The following is a 21,480-nucleotide window of genomic DNA, read 5'->3' as shown; positions in this document are numbered from 1 at the left end:
CCTGGGGTGGAGTGTGGCAGCCCCCTCCTCACAGCAGCGATGCCGAGCCCTGAGCAGCCCTGCCCTAGCTGGGGTCGTGCTGCCACCTCTGGCGACAGCCCTGCCATGGCAGCCCCAAGCCCCAGGAGCATGCCAGGGAGTGGCAGCCTGGCATTCAGCCTCCAGTACAAACCTCGTTGGAGCTCGGCTGGCCCGGAGGCAGTGCTGGCTGGCTGGAGACTCCAAGTCTGCTCCCAGAGCAGGCAGGACACCAGTGAGGGCAGAACTCCAGTCAAAAGCAGGTGGACATGCCAAGGTCACCAGCATGTTCATGGGCCAGCCAGGGAGCAGGGCTGGTGCAGGGGCTGGGGGGGATCACCCCAGCAGCCTGCAAGGCTGCAGGGCTCCCCCGCTCTGGTGATAGGGTCCACCATGGGGGGAGCAGACACTGCTGTGTGTGCATCATCTCAGGGGCTGGATGGAGGCTGTGTTAAGCTTAGAATGGTCTGGCTAGGAAAGGGCCTTAAAGATCTCCCAGGTCCACCCCCCTGCCATGGGCAGGGACACCTTCCACTAGCCCAGCTTGCTCAGGGCCTCATCCAGCCTGACCTTGAGCACGTGCAGGTATCAAGCTCCCGTGCTGGGCAGTGAGCTGGTAAACACCCAGATGTTTGTCCCCAGAGTGATGTGATTGTGCCTCCTATGAATGCCTGCAGAGGTCTGAGAAGCTCTGATCGACTCATGTAATAAAGGGAAGAAGAGGAAGTGAGATGAGATAGATCTGCTGGAGCATGAGCCCTGACTGGTGCTGCTGAGGGATACTCTGACACTGGAGCAGCCCGGAGGAACAGTTCCTGGGGGTCTGGGGTGATGAAAAGCTCAACAGGAGCCTGCAGTGTGAGTGCAGCCCAGACACAACCCTGTGCTGGGCTGCAGCAAGAGCAGTGTGGGCACAGGGCAAGGGAGGGGATTCTGCCCCTTGGCTCTGCTCTCCTCAGACCCCACCTGCAGGCCTGGGGGCAGTTCTGGAGCCCCCAGCACAAGCAGGACATGGAAGTGTTGGAGCCAGTGCAGAGGAGGCCACCAAGATGCTGAGAGGGCTGCAGCAGCTCTGCTCTGAGCACAGGCTGAGAGAGTTGGGGCTGTGCAGCCTGGAGAGGAGAAGGCTTCCAGAAGAGCCTGGAGTGGCCTTGCAGGATCTGAAGGGGGCTGCAGGAGGGCTGAGGAGGGACTATTGACAAGGTCTGGTAATGCCAGGAGGAGGAGGAATGGGTTTGAAGTGGCAGAGGGGAGATTGAAAGTGGATGTGAGGAAGAAGTTGTTTGCAGTGAGGGTGGTGAGACACTGGCACAGGTTGCCCAGGGAGGTTGTGGAGCACAGAACTGAAGATCATATTGGTTGATTCTGTGCTCCACAACCTCCCTGGAGGTGTTTGAGGCCAGGTTGGATGAGGCCTTGAGTGACCTGTTCTAGTGGGAGGTGTCCCTGCCCATGGCAGGGGTTGGGACTGGCTGAGCTTTGAGCTCCCTTCCAGCCTAAACCGTTCTATGAGTCTATGATTCTGTGAGCAATGAGCCACTCAGATACGTCCTCAGATAGAATTCTGCTCTTTACTCCATCCAGGAGAGCCTGGTCAAGTGCCCAGAGCCCAGCCCAACCAGGTGAACTCAGAAGAGCCCCAGGACTGATTTCCACCAGCTTCTTCCTTCAAAAGCAGACTCCATTTGACAGCAAGATTCAATATGCCGTGAGAAGTGGCAGGAACACTAGCCAGAGGGAGAGCAGGACCTGCCCTGCCTCCTCCGAGGACACTGAGCAGATGGGGACCTGGGTTATCATTTTTTTTGCCCTAAATGGTCACTTGAGGCAGACTCTAAATCCAGTTAATATGTGTAGTTGAGGGGAAATGGATCTTTCATTAACCTGATGCTTGTGCCGCAAGGTTATGGATCCCAGGCTCTGCTTTCCCTCAATTATGGCTCTAACTGAGGCTTGGGATGGCCATAAAAATGGAATTAAAAGAATTAGAGCAGAACAGGTAGGCAGCTGAGGGACATGAGTGGGCATTAGCCCCTGGACTGATCAACTCTGCAAAGAGCAAGCCACGGGGAGAAACCACGGTCCTGCTCTGCGCGTGCAGGGACCACGAGTGGCTGAAGAGGGGATGATGGACATCCCAAAGAGGGATGAAGGGTGTCCCCAGGGAGAGGGATGTATGGTGTCCTGGGAGGGACAATGGGTGCCCAGGGAGGTGGTGGAGTCACTGTCCCTGAAGGTGTTCAAGAGGAGCCTGGCTGGGGCACTCAGTGCCATGGTCTGGTTGATTGGCTAGGGCTGGGTGCTAGGTTGGGCTGGATGGGCTTGGAGGTCTCTTCCAACCTGGTTGATTCTGTGTGGCAGGGAGAGGAATGGTGGGTGTCCCAGACAGGGACGATGGGTTTCCCAGGAAGGATGAAGGATATCTTGAGGAGGGGTGATGGGTGTCCCAGAGAGAACGATGATGGACATCTCAGGGAGGGATGCTATGCATCGAGGAGCAATGAAAGCTGTCCTCGTGAGGGACCTCACCTGCCCTCCAGCTTCCTGTTGTGGACATGAGCTGCTGCTCAAGTTTCTGAGTCTCCACACCCTTAAGAACCCTCTTATGCTCTCGTTGCTGAGGCCAAGGCCACCCCACAGCAGTCCCTCCTTGACGTGGAATCATGCACGGGATGAGGTGGCAGAGCAGGGCTTCAGACTGCCTTTATTTGCTCGGAAGACACAGTGCCCTCTCCTCCTGCATTTCCCCTCTGCCCTGAAGCCACTCACCACAACCCTCCTGCTTTCCTGAGCCTTTTACTGCTCCTCAAACCCTCTTCAAAGTGCTGCTGCTCCAAAATATTCACAGCTACCCAAGACGCAGCCCAGTTCCTCTCTGGGGCGGGGGCAGAAACACTTCACGCCCACCCCTCGCTGCGAGTCGGATGCTGTCCCCCACCTGTGACAGCCTCCTGCTGCCCCGGAGATGCTCTGAGGTGGGGGCTGAAGGCTCATTGCTCATCCTCACCATCAGCCGCCAGCTTCTTGCGCGCCTTCAGGGGAAGCCAAGCTGCGGGCTGTCCGGTTTGCGCCAGCCCAGGGGGCAGAACCGGTCATTCCCCTGCAGGCTGGACCCTTTGAGGGTGGATTTGCGGGACTGGAGCCTCCGGCACAGCCTCCGGACGAAGGTGCGGAAGACAGAGGTGCGGAAGATGATGAAGACCCAGGGGTCCACGATGGAGTTCACGGACACAAAGCGCAGGGCGCTGAGGTCGGCGTTCTCGTTGAAGTCGGCGGCAAAGGCCCCCATGTACGCCCGTACCTGCCGCCAAGAGATGAGGAAAGAGGGGAAATGAGGGGAGCACCTCGCTGCAGGGGCAAAGCCCGAACAAAAGGGTGCCTTGGGGTCAGGAGAAGAAGTTTGGGAGCCTCATGCGTTGAACCAGCACATCGCGTGGCTCGCACAGACCGGGAGCTGGGCCACGGATGGTCGTGGCACAGAGGACCATGGCCCCATCAGGAACAGGGAATCAGAGATGGTCCCAGGGCAGGAATTGTTTCATGAAGAAGTCTTAGGAAGAAGTTGTTTGCAGTGAGGGTGGTGAGACACTGGCACAGGTTGCCCAGGGAGGCTGTGGAACACAGAAGCAGCCAATGTGAACTTTGATCACATTGGCTGCTTCTGTGCTCCACAACCTCACTGGAGGTGTTCAAGGCCAGGTTGGCTGAGGCCTAGAGCAACCTGTTCTGTGCTCCACAACCTTCCTGGAGGTGTTCAAGGTTCTAGTGGGAGGTGTTGCTGCCTATGGCAGGGGGTTGGACCTCAATGAGCTCTGAGCTCCCTTCCAACCTAAACCATTCTATGGTGATTCTAAGTTGTCCTGGGGTTGTTTCATGGAGCAAAGGGAGCATCCAACCTCTAGCAGCCTGCCCCCCGCTCATGTTGCCCCTCCACTTGTGTTGCCTCTCGCTGTGATAGGCATCCATTAGGTAACTCAACTGAACCACAACCCAGGTCCTTCCTACACCTCCAGGTCCTGCAGGATCTGGCCCTGAGGTGGTGGTGGGGAACAAGGTCTTTGTCCTGCTGGGGGTCTCCCACCTCCACCCCACCAGCAGGACTCCCATCCCTGGGGAAGAAGAAGGATTTCCAGGAGGACCTCCCCCAGGTGGGGAAATGCAGTGTGGTTCAAAAGGAGCTGGATCTACCCAGCACCTCTGCTGGGTGGGTATAGGAACTGGGGGGAGGGGAGGGTACTGAAGGGTCTAACACAGTGAACAAACCACTCATGCTGCCCCCCCATCTGTGATGGGCATCAGAGGTGGGGGGCAAGTGGACTACAACCAAGGTCAAGGTCTGACCTTCACCTCCAGGTCCTTCAAGACCTGGCCCTGATATGGGGTTGTGTGGGTGGGGTTTTGGCATTCTGGAGGCCTCCCACCCACACCCCACCAGTGGAACCTCTGTCCCTGGGGAAGAAGGAGAAGAATTCCAGGAGAATTTTCCCAACCTGTGGTTCAAAATGAGCTGGATCTGCCCAGAAGCTCTGTGACTGGGGCGGTGCACTGAAAGTTCTAACACAAGGAGCAAACCTGCCTAGGAACTGGGAGGGGGAAGTTATATCAAGGGGCTACAGCAATGAACTCCCATCCCCCCCAAAAAAAAATCACCGCCCAGAGGAGCAGCGTGGCGGTTCTGGGGACACACACACAGTTATTGCAACAGGGCCAGCGCAGCGACCAGAGCCCTGGGCTGGTGTGGGGGTGGCATACAGAGTGGGACACGATAACGACCCACGACTCTGGGACAGAGGCATGGTGATGGGGAGGGGGTGTGTGAAAGCAATAAACTAACCTCCGGGGACGGGTACCTGGGAGTTGGGGGAGGGGGGGGAGGGCTTGACCTGACTCTTTCAAGGACAGGGTGGCATTGATTGAGGGGAGGGATATTCCATGGAGGTTTAAGGAATGAATCAACCCCTGGGATAGGGGTGGGGGTGATGTGATTATTCCAGTGGGATTAAAGCAGTTAACCACCCCCCCACCCCCAATTCTTGGATGGGGTGACAGTGGTGGACATTATTTCAGGGGGGTTAAAGGAACAGCCAGACCCCAGGGATGGGGACACATACTTAGAGGGGGTCAAAGTAATTACCTAACCCCCCCCCCACACACCCTGCACCCCCAACAGTTCTGGCACAAAATGGTGGTGATGGGGGAGGGGATGCCATGGGGGTTAGAGCAATAAATTAACCCCTGGGGACATGGTGATGGTGGGGGGTGCCTGGGGGGCAATCTCTCAGAATGGGGGGGGGAGGTTATTCTAAATGGGACATTGTGGCAGTGGTGAGTTATTTCGAGGGAGCTGAAGCAATGAGCCCCCTCCTTCCCCCCACTGCCACCCCAGGAGCAAGAGTGCTGGTGCCAAAGTCTAATCAAAGGAATCACAGCAACAAACTGAGCCCCCCAGAACTGAGTGGTGGTGGCAGGGTGGCTATGCCAAGAGGGCTTAGGCAACGGCCTGACCCTTGTGGCCAAGCTTGGGGGGTGGGGTAAAGTGGTGGTTAGAGGGGGGGTAGGGGTGTGTCAAACGATTGCCCTGAGCTCCGAGAAGCAGGTGGTGGTTTATTCCAACGGGAAAACAAACCCGGAGAGAAAAAAACCAGCGAACTGCCCCCCCCCCCCCCCCTTCTTCCCCCAGGACTGAAAAGTGCTGATGGGGCGGGGGTGTGTGTGTGATTCCAAAGGGTCTCAGAGCAGGATGGGGTGAGGGTCTACTCCAAGAGGGTCAAAGCAACAACCTGACCTTGGGTCAGCGACAGCCCAGCCTTCTTGGGAACAGCAGGTGAGGGTAATTTCCAGCGAGGCCAATGCAAGGGGCCTGGGGGCAGGGCGGGGGGCTGCGTGCAACCTCCCAGAGAGGGCGGGGGGAGTTACTCTAAGGGAAACCCCTGCGGACATGGTGGCAGCGGTGAGTTCAGAGGGCGCCTCACGGACAGCGTGGCTGGGACTCGACGGGGGCGAAAACAACCCCTCCGAGCCCCGCTGGCGGTGAGAGCTGCAGGGCTGGGGGTGGGGGGTGTCTGAGGGCGAGGTTTACTCACGATGAGCGGCAGGGAGCAGATGGTGAAGAGGACGGTCATGAGCCCCAGCAGCACAAGGTGGTCGAGCTCCTCCATGCGCGGGGCGGCGGCGGGGGGCCCGCGGCGGGGCTGCCGCCGCGCCATGCGGTAGAGGTGCCGCATGCTGCTCACGTTGCAGGCGCCGATGGCCAGCACCAGCAGACCCATCAGGCTGGCGTAGAGCACGGGGAAGCCGAGCTGGCGCGGTCCGCCGCCGGCCATACGGATGAAGCACCAGGTCCCGGGGCAGTACTGCATGGGCGCCCCAAAGCCCAGCAGGGGCAGGGCGCAGAAAAGGGCGCAGAGACCTGCCACTGCCGGCGCCAGAGTGGCACCCAGCCTCCGGGTGACGTGCCGCCGGTAGAAGTAGGGGTGTCCAAGGGACAACCAACATTCCAGTGCCATGGCGAGGAGCAGCAAGGTGGGGGCCAGCCCGAAGAAGGCCATGAGGAAGGCAAAGAGCTGGCAGAGGACACCGGGCTCGTCTTCGCTGCGCCCGCCCGGTCCCAGTTCACTGAGGCTGCGGTTGTAGGCGTAGGCAGCCAGGACGATGGGGCTGAGCAGGCACTTGCCCAGCAGGTCAGTGACGGCCAGGCCGCTCACCAGCACATAGAAAGCTGAGACCCTCGGTGGGCGACCACCAGGAGACCGGGAACGGCGCCGGTGCTGTCCCAATAGCATTAATGCCAGCACGTTGCCCAGCAGCCCGGCGGCAAAGAGCAGCGAGCTGGGCACTGCCGACTGCCCACTCTCGATGTACCGGTTGCTACGGCACCGGTAACCCTGCTTCTCCATCGGGACAGCCGGCACTGGGATGAGCTGTGCTTGGGATGGGATGGCCTGTGTTGGGATGGGATGTTCCACACAGTGTCGGGATGGAATGTCTCTCACCGGGATAAGATGTTCCACACCGTACTGAGGTGCGGGATGTTCCTCACAGGGATGAGATGTCTCTCATCAGGATATGACCTGCACCATACCAAGGTGGGTGTCCTTCAACAGGATGGGATGTCTTGCACCGGGATGAGATGCTGCTCACTGAAATGAGATGTTCCACACCATCCCGAGGTGGATGTCCTGCGCCGCGGTGGGACGTTCCTCACTGCGATGAGATGTTTCACAACACAGCGAGGTGGATGTCTTGCACCAGGATGGGATCTTCCTCACTGCGATGAGATGTCCCACATGGTATCGAGGTGGATGTCCTGCACCAAGATGAGATATCCCGCTCCGGGATAGGATGTCTCGCACCGCACTGGCATGGGACGTCCTGCACCGGGCTACGCCGCGGCTGCCGGCAGCGACTAGTGCCGGTGGGGCGGGTGGCCCCGTCCGGCGGAGGGAGGGAGGAAGGAAAAGAGGGAGGGAAGAAGGGGAGGGGCGGATCGGTACAGCGGAGCACGGCCCCCACCCCCCCGCCGAGGCTCCTTCCGCTCCCAGCCCTGCCGGGGCTGGCCGAGGACGGGGGCGAGGGGCATGAGGAGAGCCGCGGCTGAGGGTGGGAGTGATGGGTTTGAGTCCCTGGGGCGGTTATGGGTCCCTGAGCAGCGGGGGGCTGTGGGGTAGAGGGCAGGAGTAGGTTCCCGGGGGGAGGTGTAGGTAAGAGGGTTTAGAGACGAGGCGGTCAGGGCTGAGTCCGGGAACAAGGGGGGCGGCATAGACTTCGGGCAGGGGAGTTACGGGGTTGAGAACAGGGGCTGAGTCCTGGGGGCTTACAGAGGCAGGTGAGACCTTGGGCAGGGGGATTGTGAGGTTGAAATCAGGATTGAGGCCCTGAGGGGTGAGAGAGTAAGAAGGTCAGGGCTGAGTCCCTCGGCCGGGGAGGGGGGGGTGGGGGTGTACGGGTTAAAGAGACAAAGGTGAGTCCCTTGGGGGTGTGGAAGGTAAGAAGCCAGGACTGAATGTATTGAAGGAGTTGGGTGGGAGGTAGACGGTAGAGGATGGAGGCTGAGTCCCTGGGGAGCTTATGAGTAAGAAGGATAGGGTGGAGTCCCTGCAGGGTGGGTTGGGGGCACAGTTACAGGGTAGCAACCAAAGCTGAGCCCCTTGAGGGGGGAGTGGGTTCGTTTTGGGTGGAGGGTACAGGGTAGCAGATGAGGAGCCGAGTTCCTGGGGTGGCTTACGGGTAAAGGGTGGCACAGCTGAATTCCTTTATTTAGGTTATAGGGTAAAGGACAGAGTATGGGTAAGGGGGGGCATGGTTGAGTTCCTGGAGTGGGGGTTACAGGGTAGGGAGCTGGAGCTGGTATTCAGGGAGACTGAAAATAAGGTGTTGAGGCTGAGCCTCAGAACTGGTTACAGATAAAGGGGCTGGGGCCAAGCCCCTTGGGCAGTTGCAGTTAAGGGGGTCAGGCTCAGCCCCTGGGAGTGTCGCTTGGGGTCAGGCCCAGCTGCTGCACTGGAGTGGGTAAAGCAGGGAATGGGCAGGGTTGCCCCAGGGACGTTTTGCTGCTGGGCCTCATCTGCTGCCCAGCCCCCCAAGCTCTCTCGGGGAGCCATGCCTTTGCCTCCCTGCGTCTCTGGGGGCATCCCACATTTGAGCTTTCAACCTAGCCAGGCTCAGCCTGGCTTCAGCCTTCAAGCTCGCCCCACGTGCTTGCTGTGGAATGGTACCACTGCCCCACACCCCCATTCTGGGGCTTCCACTCGTTCTGTGTCCATGTCAGCAACCTCCTACCCCAGAGGTAAAATCCAGCAGAAACCCCCACAGCTTCTTCCAGGAAAAGAAGTGGCCTTGCGGTGGCTGCGTGTGATGATGAATAAGCACAAAACCACACTTGCCTGCTCTCAGGCCTGGCGTTGCTGCTCTGGGCGAGCGCTCACAAAGCACAGCAGAGTATCAAGATGACAGGAGTGGTGGGAAAGGATGTCTGAGGGGCCAGGCATCAGCCCTGGCGTGAGTATGTCTCATGCTGTGCGAAGGGAGCTGCCGGCTTCTGCAGCAGGGACTGTTTGTGGCTGGTGCTTGTTCTGCTGCTAAGCTGAGGAAGAAACAGAGATAAAACTCGTTGCAGTGATGTCGAAAACCGTGTGTGGTGATCAAATGCTGCCCTCACTAGGGCTGAGCGCGAACCCAGCAGCTTCATCCTGCTTGTGGAAGCCGTTTAGCCAGCAAAGTGCCGTGCTGGGATGCATTAGAAGGGCTGTGGCTAGAAAGTCGAGAGAGGTTCTCCTGCCCCTCAGCCCTGCTGAGGCCACATCTGCAGTACTGTGTTCACTTCTGGTCCCCTCAGTTCAAGAGGGACACAGAACTGCTTGAGGGAGTCCAGCACAGAGCCACAAAGGGAATGGAACAGCTCTGTTAGGAGGAGAGCCTGAGGCAGCTGGGGCTGGGAGCTGAGGAGCCTGAGAGGTGACCTCAGCAGTGGCTATCACTGTGTGCAGTGAGTGGCAGGAGGCTGGAGCCAGGCTCTGCTGGGTGGTGCCCAGGGACAGCACAAGGGGCACTGGGTGGGAGCTGAGGCAGAGGAAGTTTCATGTAAGCATGAGGAGGAATTTTTCCCTGTGAAGGTGACAGAGCCTGGCACAGGCTGCCCAGGGGGGCTGTGGAGTCTCCCTCTCTGGAGGTATTCCAAACCCTCCTGTGTGTGTTCCTGTGTGATCTGGTACAGGAGATGCTGCTCTGGCAGGGGGTTGGGCTGGATGAGCTTTGGAGGTCCCTTCTAGCCCCTGACCTGCTGTGGTTCTATGCTTGGCAATCCCAGTGGTGTTGCCATGGTCCTGGAGCCTTGTGTCATTGCTCTAATCATAGAAGTCCCTGCTCACTGCAGAGGAGATTTGACTTAGATGACCTCAAAAGGTCCATTCTAACCCAAAGCATTCTGATTCAGTGATTCTCTGCTGTTCCCAGTTACCTGGGCCCCATGGGTTCCAAGGCACAGGCCTTGTCTGAGAGATTCCACTACCACATGCACCTGCAAAGGGCACAGCCACTGCTGACCAAAGTGCTGGGCTTCCCCATCACTGACAGACACAAGCCTGCTGGAGAAAGCCAGAAGGCCAAACTCAGCAGAAATGGGTTGCCTGGCGAGAGGAGGAAGAAAAACCATGAGAAAGTCCTCCCCTCTGGCAGGCAGAGGCACCCCGCTGGAAACTTCAAAGGACCAGAGGGGGTTACTGTTGGTGTTCACCGGCTGCTTGACACCAGGGCTGAGGGAAGACCTTCTCACTCCAACTCACAGAAAGGAGCTTGGAGCCAGGTGCACATTGATCTCTGCTAACAAGTCATAGGACAAGAGGGAATGGCCTCAAGTGCACCAGAAGAGGTTTAGGTTGGATACCAGAAGAAAACTTCCTCACTGTAAGGGTTCTCAAATGCTGGAAGAGGCTCCCCATGGAGGTGGTTAAATCCTCATCCCTGGAGGTCTTTAAAAGGTGCAGAGATGTGGTGCTGAGTGACATGGTTTAGCGCCAGACCTGAGAGAGTTAGATAATGATTGGACTTGATGACCTGCAAGGTCTTTTCCAACCAGAATGCTTCTAGGACTCTCTGCTGAGGAAAGCCTGGGATGGAGAAGGCTTTTAAGAGGCTATCTCCTGCTCTTAAGATGCCAGGTGCAGGAGGAACTCAGTGTGGTGGTTTCTGGGGATGGCAGAGCAAACATTCTTCACCTGGTCTCAGCTTCTTCCCCCACTGATGGAAGGTCTGATGCTGGGCACAGCTGACTGCGGTGGCTGTCCTCGTCTGTGCAGAAGGATCCAGCCCCCAGCACCATCCGGCCAGGCTCAGGGCTGGGGCAGATGTACAAACTGGAGCGTAACTGCAGACTCATCCTCCTCCTTCATCTCCCCTGGGAGAGAAAGCAGTGTGGGCAGCCAGCTGCACCAGGCCCGGTTTAGCTCCTCTGGCTGTCCATTTGCATAGATTGCAGCTATTGGAGGAGGGGAAGGAGCAGGTTTGAGAAAGTCTGGTCACCACGGATGACAAACCTCTCCTCCTGGCCACGCATTCAGCCTGACCCTTCTCTTGCTGGTCACATTCCTGGTGGAAAGGAAGAAGGAAAATAAAACAAGCCCAGAAGAAACACAGCCCAAAGCGGAAGCAAAGGCAGCATGCCTCAAAACCCAGAAGACAAATGAGGAGCTGGAAAAACTTGAAGCATCCACAAGGAATTTTAAGAGCTGGGTTTTTTTTCCCCCAAACTCTTGCTGAGCCCATACAGCTTCTCTGTGCCAGCTGGGTGGCAGCAAGGGCTGGTGAGCTGGTGCCTGCTCAGTTCTGAGCCTGGATTTTCCTGGAGAGCTGGAGAAGCTGTGTCCATCCTGTGATCTTCTCACCTTTCTTTCAGCTCAACGCTGGCGTTGGAAGTGTTTGCAGCAATGTATGAATAACCTAATTTAGGCCCTTTTGGATGGGGAGGGTTTTGGCAGGCAGTGCCAGGCCAAGAAGCAGATGGAGGGATGTGGCTAGCTGGGAATGGTGACTTTGGCAGACCTTGCTGGATATTGCACGGAGAGCAAACAGGGCTGTGGAGAAGAGCCAACCTCCACCCTGCCTGGGAATGCTCCTTCACTGCTTGGCTGGTGCTTCCTCACCCACCCCATCCCTGCTTCTCTTCCTGGAGACCCCAGTTCCTCAGGGAATGGGAGCAGAGCATCACTATTTCCTCCCCACTGCCTTTTCACAGCTGTCCCCATGTGTTCCCCAGCTCTGGTTTCCCCAGACTAAACACTTGCCAAGTTCCCAGCCTTTCCAGCTGAAGGGATTTGTGGTTCACAGCTTGTGGGCAGGTGGGTGCTCCCACCACCCAAATGATGCAGTGACAGGTTGGGGAGACACCCAAGGTGCTGCATCGCAGGTTGCAGGAACAAGGACACCTGAGGTGGTGGTACCTCAGAGCTTTTCCTCCTAGGAGGGTGGGTTTTGCTGGGAAGATGCATCAAGCATCTTAAACATGCCCAACCCCCTGATTTAAACTGAGTGACAGGCAGAAGTGGCACTTGGTGCAGCTCAGCACCTGGCGGGGGTGGTTCCCATGTCCCTTTGCCCTGATCGTGATGGTGTCTTTGGAGAGGAGGGGTTAGGTGGGCTGCTTGGGTGCAGGGTCCATCCAGGCTGGGAACACAGACGGGCTCTGAGTCATTGGGTGACCCCGGCAGGACAAAGCTGGGTGATAGCTTCCAGCTGTGTTACTGCAGAAGAGGAGAAAATAGCCCTGGCCAGGCTGGAAATGGGGCTGAAAGCAGCGCCCAGGTGCTGGGCCAACTCCTGCTGCCACATTCTGAGATGCCACCAGCGTGACTGCCATGGCTGGATCCTGCCAGGGCTGCCACAAGGAGGAAAACAAGGAGGAGAAAGTGAGTGACTAGGAGCGGGAAAGTGTTGGGCAAGGGTGTGGGGAGCTGGTGGAGCAATGTTCCCTGCATTGCATAAGCCCCAACAGCCTGGGGCAGGGTTTGACCCGACCATGGGGTGACAGGAACAAGGAAAATGGTTTGGGGTCGATGGAGTTTCCAGCACATCCAAGGGCAAGTCGGAGGGAGGCTGCTCCACAGGGTCCTCTGCAGGGGTTACTTGGGTTGAGTGGGTGTCAGGGGTGAGCAGGAGGGATGAAGACACATGGAGGGTGTGTGGGAATGGACCCTGGCATGGAGAGAGGGTGGGGTGAATGGAGGAAATGGGGCTGGAGTGGCCTGGGGGGAAGGAAGAAAGGAAGGAGTGAAAAGAGTGAAAAAGAAAGGAAGGAAACAAGGAAGGAGGAACAAATACTGAACAAGGAAGGAAGAGGGAAGAGAGGAAGGAGTGAAAAGAGTGAAAAAGAAAGGAAGGAAACAATGAAGGAGGGACAAATATTGAACAAGGAAGGAAGAGGGAAGAGAGGAAAGAATGGAAGTAAAAGTGAAGAAGAAAAAAAGGGACAAAATAAGAAGGAAAAAGAAGGAGGAGAGGAAACCAGCAAGGAAGAAAGGAAACAAGGAAGGAGCAAAACGAGGAAGAAAGGAAACGAGGAAGGAGGATGTGAGAAATCAGGGAAAGGAGAGAGTTGCTGGCAGCTGGTGGGGTGGATTCGGGAGGGTTCTGGGCACAGGATGCTGAGCGGGCGGGCGCCGAGCGGGGCTGTGTCAGCCTGTCCCGGTGTCCGCGTCCCGGTGCGCAGCCTAGGACGGGCAGCAGGCGGCGGCAGCGGCCGCAGGGCCCGGGGCGCTCTGAGCCGGGAGCGACACTGGCCCCGCTTCCCACCTTCCCGCCCGGTTCTGCTCCCGCTGCCGTCGCCCGGCCCCTCCGTCCTCTCTTTCCCCTCCTTTCCCTTCCTCGCCGGTGCTGCCAGGCGCTGTCCTGTCCCCAGGGTAAGGACCCGGTCACAAAATTCCTTCATTTCCCCCTTTAATTTGGAAATGTCGAGGTCGGGGGAAGTGATCCTCCCCCTCTGCTCCGCACTGGTGAGATCCCACCTGGAGTACTGCGGGCAGTTCTGGAGCCCCTCTCAGCATAAGAGGGATGCGGATGTGCTGGAAGGTGTCCGGAGAAGGGCCACGAGGATGAGCAGAGGGCGGGAGCTGCTCTGCTGTGAGGAGAGCCTGCGGGGGTTGGGGCTGTTCAGGGGGTCGGGACTGGATGGTCCCTGTGGTCCCTTCCAACCCTGACTGATTCCGTGATTCTATGCAATGTCTCAGTGTCTCTGGTGTCTGTCAGCAAAGCAGATTCTTTAGCTCTGAGCCAGACCCAACCACTGCAGAGGGGTGAGGAGCAGCACCCTGGGAGTCCCATCCACAGACAAGTTCTGCATCTCCTTGACTCTTCCAGAGTCCTGTGTGGCTTTGGATGAGCAACTCTCAGCCTGCCTGTGAGCTTTGTGGTTTGGGGAAGAAGAGTCTCGCATCCTGGGATAAAGAGATCCATGCCCTAGGAAAAAAGGGACCCTAATCCAGAGGGAAAAGATGTCCATGTGCTAGGGAAGGAGATTCTTGTGTCCTAGGATAAAAGGGACTCGTGTCCTGGGATGAAAGATAGCCACATTAGGGCAAAAGGAGCACCCAAGAAGCCCAAACAGGCTCTTGTCAGGGTTAGATCCTTTGCAGAGCAGCCCCTGTTCCCATGAGGAAAAATCTTGGAGGTTTGGAAGCTCACACTAAGGGGAGGTGGATCCTGAAGGGAACATAGAAGGGAAAAAAACAAGGAAGGAAGGAAGGGAGAAAGAAAGAGAGACAGAGAAAGAAAGAGAAAAAGAAAGAAAGAGAGAAAGAGAAAGAAAGAAAGAGAAAAAGAAAGAGAGAAAGAGAAAGAGAAAGAAAGAAATAAAGAGAAAAAGAAAGAAAGAGAAAGAGAAAGATAGAAAGAGAAAGAAAGAAAGAAAGAAAGAAAGAAAGAAAGAAAGAAAGAAAGAGAAAAAGAAAGAGAGAAAGAGAAAGAAAGAAAGAGAAAAGATAGAAAGAGAAAGAAAGAGAAAAAAGAAGAAAGAAAGAAAGAAAGAAAGAGAAAGAAAGAAAGAAAGAGAAAGAAAGAAAGAAAGAAAGAAAGAAAGAAAGAAAGAAAGAAAGAAAGAAAGAAAGAAAGAAAGAAAGAAAGAAAGAAAGAAAGAAAGAAAGAAAGAAAGAAAGAAAGAAAGAAAGAAAGAAAGAAAGAAAGAAAGAAAGAAAGAAAGAAAGAAAAGGAAGAAGGAAGGAAGAAAGGAAGGAAGGTAGGTTAAAGGAAAGCAACCTGTCTTGGTTCCTTAGGCACGGGAGGCTGCCTCCACGTGGGATCTGACATCCCTCGGTGGGTGCACTGAACTGCCCAGCAGAGATCCCAAGGAAGAGCGGAAGGCAGCTCCCGAATGTGCTGCCCATGTGTTTCCCTGTTTCCCACTGAAATCTAGGCAGTCCCAAGCACTCTGTCCCCATTGGACCAGCTCTGCTCAGCCCTAAAATCCTTTAAAAACCTTTTCTAAGCCAGGGACTGCCCTGGCTCTGCAGCAGACTTCAACTGAAAGAACAAATCCAGCGCCTCCAGCCTGAGCTGGCCCATCCGCTGCCGGGGTGACCTGGGTGCTGCTGGGCGCCTTACTTTGGTCACTGGTCGGATCACAGAGGACGGAAGGGACACGTGTCAGGGGAGAATAACCTCTTCACCCAGCTCAGGAGAGGCTCCACAGGAAAAAAGCTGGCGGGGGAGTCTCGGAGCCAGGAAAATGTGGCTAAAAGCTTTATTTGCTCGGAGAGGCTGTCAGGAGGAGACAAAGGCAGGAAGGAGATAAATGCAGGGGAACGAGGCTAATTGCTGGGATTAGTCACCCTGGAGCATTCGGGTCAGGGCTGGAGGCCCAGGGAGATCAGGCGAGGAGAGATGAGCTGGAGAGAGGGTCTGGAGAGAGCCCTGTAGTTGTTAAAACCATGGCAGGAGTTGTTTGGGGGAACATCAACAGGCAATGAGCTCCTGGCCCCTATCTCTGATGATGTTCCAAGGGCAAGCCACAAGATCCCAACCGACCCTGGGACTTCGTGCTCACTTCCAGATGGGCAAATCCCAGGGACACCTAATCCAAAGCCTCATTCTGCCAGAGGACTCTTGATTTAGGATTTAAACACTCAGGGAAGCATCTTAAATCTTCATCATTTCATTCCAGGGAAGCATCTCAAAGCCTCATCAGCTCATCCTTGCTTCCTCCCCCCATCAGCTTGGGGGCTGGACAAGATGACCTTGCATTCTGTGGATCTGTGATGTTGTGATACTAAGATCCCAGTGCATCTCCGGGGCCAGAGCTCTGGGATGGGGATGGAATGGACCTGCTGCAGAAAGACAATCTGTGTTTTGTCCTATAGGAGAACAGGAAGAAAACAAAAAAGAGGAGCAAATAGGAGACATCCCTGGCAACCCAGAGCAGGGGCTCATTTAATCTCTGCTGTGAACATGCTCCCCTCCTGCTGCCCCAGCCTATACTCCCAGCCCCAGAACAAACCCATCTGGGCTGCTCTCCCCAGCAGATGAAGTTGCCAAGGAGTTTGCTGGAGCCAGGACCAAATAAGGGCCTTGTAGTTAGTCTTGGGAGCCCGGTGGGCAAGAATCAATCAGTGTCAGGAGTGCTCCTCTCCAGGCTCCATGTGAGCTCCTGGCATGCTGGCAGCATGGGGAGCTCACAGGGCTCAACACATTCATCCAGCAGCTGCATGACCCAAACCAGCTTTGGAGCAATATTTAGAGAGAGAGAGAGAAAGGAAGGAAGGAAGGAAGGAAGGAAGGAAGGAAGGAAGGAAGGAAGGAAGGAAGGAAGGAAGGAAGGAAGGAAGGAAGGAAGGAAGGAAGGAAGGAAGGAAGGAAGGAAGGAAGGAAGGAAGGAAGGAAGGAAGGAAGGAAGGAAGGAAGGAAGGAAGGAAGGAAGGAAGGGGTCCAGGAAAAAAAAAATCCCGTTTCCTTACCTTTATTCTTAAAATACATCCTAAAGCCTGGAGTGATCCTTTGGAATGTGATTCCAGATGCCTCATGGAGCATGTGGGAGTGGTGTTCCCATCCCATGAGTCTCCAGATTCCCTGGGTGCTGGGGAGATCTGAGCTCCACCACCTTTCCATCTGGGGGTGCTTAGCACTTAGCTCACCTTTTAGAGCAGTGCCTTCACTATTGCTCCTCTCCATGCACTAAGGCACTTCTGCTCTGCTCCAGCCAAGCTGCCCAGCTCTTCTTTTTCTTCTGTGCAGACCTTGTTTCTCCATGTTGTGCACCCACCTGGGGTCCAGTACTCTGTCTTTACAGCTCTCTTTAAGGATGCCTCTCCCAGGGTACGCCGGATGCCCTGAGTACAAAGATCTGTGTCAGGTCGCAGCTGGAGAGTGTGGGATGGACACTCCCTATGGAAATTATCTGCACTGTGGGTGCACACCCTCCAGGAGCTGCAGAATACCGAGCTTGAGATATAAACCCTGGATGCAGGTGGGTGGCTTGACACCACTGGGTGTCTGGTGGGTGCTCTTGCTGCTTGGGGCTGGTGGCCTCCAGACCTGCCTGGCCAACACATGTATCCTTGAGCATGCACCAGAGGAAGTCGTGATGTACCTCCTGGTCCAGACTTGCCATGGAAGGGTGCCCCTGCGAGTGGGGCCAGGGGAGAATGTGGTGAGTCATGAGGCAAAGCTGATGCAAAGAGACCAAAGTCACCAAAAATGGCAATGTCAGGAGCTGGGGGGAAGCTGTTCTGCTGTCACAGCTTCCCTGCTGTCAGCACCCAAAGGGATGCTCCCAGGAAAGGAAACAGCTACAGGGAAGCCAGTGAGCCCAGCCAGGAACTGCAGTCCCACAGATGGAGCCACCCAGAGAGACATCTTGACATGGCCCCAGCAGAAGCAGAGCCCCTCGTGGGAAGGACACAGCTGCCCAGTGATTGTCCCTTTGTCCCCAGCCCAGCACAGCTTGTTCTTGCCTCTGGCAAGTGGGCTCACCCCAGCTTGGCATCCTTTGTGGGTTCTTAGATGGCTTTAAGGGTTGAGCTCACACCCAGGGCTGCTGCCACTTCAGGCAAGGGGCTGTTAACATAGTCTCTCCCTCTCTTCTGTGGGGCAGAGTGGCTGGACAGCTGCCCAGCGGAAAAGGACCTGGGGGTGCTGTTCAACAGCTGGCTGCAGATGAGGCAGTGTGTGCCCAGCTGGCCAAGAGGGTCACCAGCATCCTGGCCTGGATCAGCAATAGTGAGGCCAGCAGTAGGGCAGTGATTGTCCCCTCATACTGAGTACTGGTGAGGTCACACTTTGAGTACTGGGTTCAGTTTTGGGGCACTCACTCCAAGAGGGACATTGAGGTGCTGCAGCAGGTGCAGAGAAGATGGTGAAGGATTTGGAGAAGTTTGGTGAGGAGTGGCTGAGGGAACTGAGGTTGTTCAATCTGGAGAAAAGGAGGCTGAGGGGAGACTTTGTTGCTCTCTACAACTCTCTGACAGGAGGTTGGGGTGAGGTGGTCTTTTTTCCCTCTAATAAGTGATAGGATAAGAGGAAATAGCCTTAAATTGTACCAAGGGAGGTTTAGTTTGGACATGAGGGACAATTCCTTTACTGAAAGCGTGGTCAGGCTTTGGAACAGGTTGTCCAGGGCAGTGATGGAGTCCCCATCCCCGGAGGGCCTTAGAAGCTGTGGTGCTGAGAGATGTGGTTTAGTGGTGGAGTTGACAGCTCTGGATTAGCAATTGGACTTGACCATCTTAAAGTTCTCTTCCAGCCAAGATGATTCTATGATTCTGTTCCATGGTTTTATACACACTGAGGGATGCTACTGTCGGGTTTAGCTGAAATGATCCAGCAGATTCCAGTGGTTAAGGATGGAGAGGGGAGTGTGGAACCCCTTAGACCTCTCCTTTCTGAAGACACGAGGCCGAAACGTGTGCGTGACAACTCAGGGAGCTGAGCCCTGCTCACCCTCCCCTCCAGTGAGATTCCCTTCCCCACCAGAGCCAGAAGGATGTTTAAGGCAATGCTCTGTTGCCCTTCCTGCTAAGTGTCTTGGCCCTGAGCTGGACTAGTTTCCAGTAGCCAGGAGGAGAAACGTTCCAACGCATTATTTCGGTGCCCCAGTGACTCAGCTGGCGGTGGGGCACGGCTGACCAAGCTGAGCACAGCCCCTCTCTACCGCAGCCCCACACCACCCCTGCTCCTGCCCGAGCACAGAACAGTCCCAGTGCGTCCCGGCAGCGTTTGCTCCCTGCGGCAGCTCCCGGCGCTGCTCCGCTCTCCGGGAATCGCGTTTCCTTTCCGGGCTGCCCCAGGAGAGATGCAGGTTTCCTGCTGCTTCTCTTATCTCCAGCTCAGTGATCCCAGGGTTGCCAGGCCACGGGGAAGAGGCTGATGGGATTTCCTGCCTGAAAAGCCCTCCATGTCAGGGATTTGTCTGCCTCTCCTCCTCCTCCTCACCAGGACCCCAGAGCAAAGGCAAGCCTTCAATAGGGCAGGGGCTTGCCAGACCACCTCAGCAGCCACATCTGACAGGAGCACGACATGGACTTTGCTGAGCAGTGAGAGATTTTGTTCCCGGTTATAATGAGGATCTGTAGTGGTGATGGCTTCTGAGGCTTCTCCAGCCACATCTCACAGAGCTTCCTCCTCCTCCAACTTCAGGACATCAGCACAAAATGTTCCTGTGTGCCCTGAGCTGGACTGTGTGGTCCTGCTCTGGCAGGGGCATTGGATTGGATGATCTCTTTGGGTCCCTTCCAGCCCCTAATATCCTGTGACCCAAAGTCATTGCCTATCCTTGTTCTCATCCCTGTCTTGATCCTCATTCCCATTCCCCTCCTCTTCTTGGTGTTGATTCTCATCCCTATCCCTCTCCTCATCTCTGTTCCTGACTCCATCCTCATCCCTGCCCCTATACCAATTCCGTTTCCCATCCTCATCCCTATTCCCATTCCTGCCCCTGTCCTCATCCACATCTTCATCCCTATATGCATTCCCCTTCCCATCTTTGGACCCAGTGGGTCCCCATCCTCATCCCTGTCCCCATCCCTGACTCTGTTCTCATCCCCATCCCTATACCCATTCCCTTGCCCCTCCTTGTCCCCATCTCCATTCCTGACCCTGTCCCCATTCTTCATCATCTTCATTCTTGTCCCCATTCCTGACTCCATCCCTATCCCCCTCCCCATCCCCATCCTCCCATCTGTCAAAGCCTCCATTAGGACTCTGCTCCTGAGGCTGAGACATGAGTTCAGCTCTTCCTAGCTGTTAGTTTCTTAACTGCCAGTATTGCTGGGGCTGGGGTGTGTAAACCCTAACCTTTATCACCTTAGAGGCTGTGCAGAGGGTTCTCAGGCTGTTCTCTCGCTTTCCTGTCCTCCCTGATTATTGCCACCTCCTGGGTGCCACCCAATCCCCGAATCCCAGCATGGTGGGGTTGGATGTGGCCTCTGGTGACCATCCAGTCCAGCCCCCCTTGCTAAAGCAAGGTCACTCACAGCAGCCTGCCCAGGATGACAATGTCCAGGCAGGTTTAGACTTTCTCCAGAGAAGGAGTCTCCACAGCCTCTCCGGGCAGCCTGCCCCAGGGCTCCAGCACCCTCAAAATGTCACCACAGGAGGGACAGCTTGGCTAGAGTCTCACCAGCCAGAGTAGCTGCTGGCCCTTTGCTGAGCCTGATTTCCTGGTGAGCCCTGGAGGTGGTTGAACTTCAAAGAAAGGCTGAATTGTTTTTGGCACTGGGAACTCCTTGAAGGCTGCAGACAGCATCCAGCTGGCTGAACTCTGCTTGAAGCCCTAATGGTTTTCCAAGGCCAGGAGAAATGGCTCCATCCAAGGGCCAGCTGAAGGGGGCAGAACTTGACCGGATGCAGCCCCTGAGGTCATGCTCGCTGGGACAGCCACGATTCCAAAACATCTTACCCCTGGTCATGGCTGGGATCCACTCTTAGGATGGAGCAGACATGGACCACAGTGACAAATCTTTGTCATCACATCCAGCTGCTTCTCCTCCAAGGATTCCTACCGGGAATGCCATGAATGTGTTCCTGATTCATTTCTCTGAGGGGGTTTGACACTTCTCTCCTTGTTATCTGGCATTCCTTTGGCATGTGCGTACTCTCGCTGGGGTAGATGTGATAGGAAAGCTGGTCTGGAGCCAGGAGAGTGGGAGACACTCCAGGAACAGGGAATCATTGGAGACAACCTTTCAGGAGAGCTTTTAGATGCTCCTGGACTGAATTCCAGGAGCACTCAGCAAGTCCAGCTGCCAGAATTTGGGGGTGTGGAGTGTGATGTGTCCAAACCAAACCCAAAGAACATTCTCAACCCCTGTCGCATGTGGATGAATACTTTACCCCTGGATCAAGAGAGTGCAATCCGTGGAGGAGCGGCCAGAGCCTCTCGCCTACGCTCAGTGCCCCGACCCTGGCTGGCTGCGGGCCCGGCTCCGGGGGCGGCTGAGGGGCGGGGAGGTGTGCAAGGTCCCGGGGAGCAGCAGGGCACAGAGGCTGAAGGTACTTTCTCTCCCTTCCCCGTTCCCCCCGGGATGCCACCGCTGGGTGTACCTGGAGCAGGAGATGCAGGGTCCCGTGGAAGCAACAAGGCACGGAGCTGGGGGTCCGCGCATCGGTCCTCTCAGGATGCCACAGCGGTACCCGTGGAAAGAGGATGCAGTATCCCGGGGAGCGGCGAGACACGGAGGGGGAATCTCTTCTCTCGTCCTTCTAGTCCCTGCGGGACGCCACCGCGGTACCCGGAGCGGGGTGATGCAGAGTCCTGGGGAGTAGTGAGGCACTAAGTGGGGGTCCCCCCCGCTCCCCTCCCCGTCCCCTCGAGATGCACCGCTGCACTTGGAGTGGGGGATTCAGGGTCCCGGGGGAGCATCGGAGCACGGAGAGAAGGGTCCCACCGTCGACCCCCCCAGGATGCCACTGTAGTACCGTAAGGGGAGTCGATGGAGGCTGGAGGCGGTGTTGAGGGGGATGTTGGAGCCCGGGGTGGATTTTGGGATA

The 21,480-nt window shown here is 56.3% G+C and overlaps 1 protein-coding gene across 1 annotated transcript; it reads right to left on the bottom strand.

The window, feature by feature from the left end:
* Positions 1 to 2,691: 2,691 nt before the first annotated feature.
* On the bottom strand, positions 2,692 to 7,627 carry PTGDR (prostaglandin D2 receptor). Its single transcript, XM_064142501.1, has 2 exons — positions 6,102 to 7,627; positions 2,692 to 3,319 (listed from the first exon to the last, which is right to left on the bottom strand). Exons 1-2 carry the CDS (start codon positions 6,912 to 6,914, stop codon positions 3,053 to 3,055), a joined length of 1,080 nt encoding a protein of 359 aa, XP_063998571.1. The 5' UTR covers positions 6,915 to 7,627; the 3' UTR covers positions 2,692 to 3,052.
* Positions 7,628 to 21,480: the final 13,853 nt, after the last annotated feature.

The sequence above is a fragment of the Pogoniulus pusillus genome, chromosome 1 (genome assembly GCF_015220805.1).
Source record: "Pogoniulus pusillus isolate bPogPus1 chromosome 1, bPogPus1.pri, whole genome shotgun sequence".
NCBI lineage: Eukaryota > Metazoa > Chordata > Aves > Piciformes > Lybiidae > Pogoniulus > Pogoniulus pusillus.
Note: the sequence above shows the minus strand (reverse complement) of the source record. Positions and strands in the feature narration are given on the sequence as shown.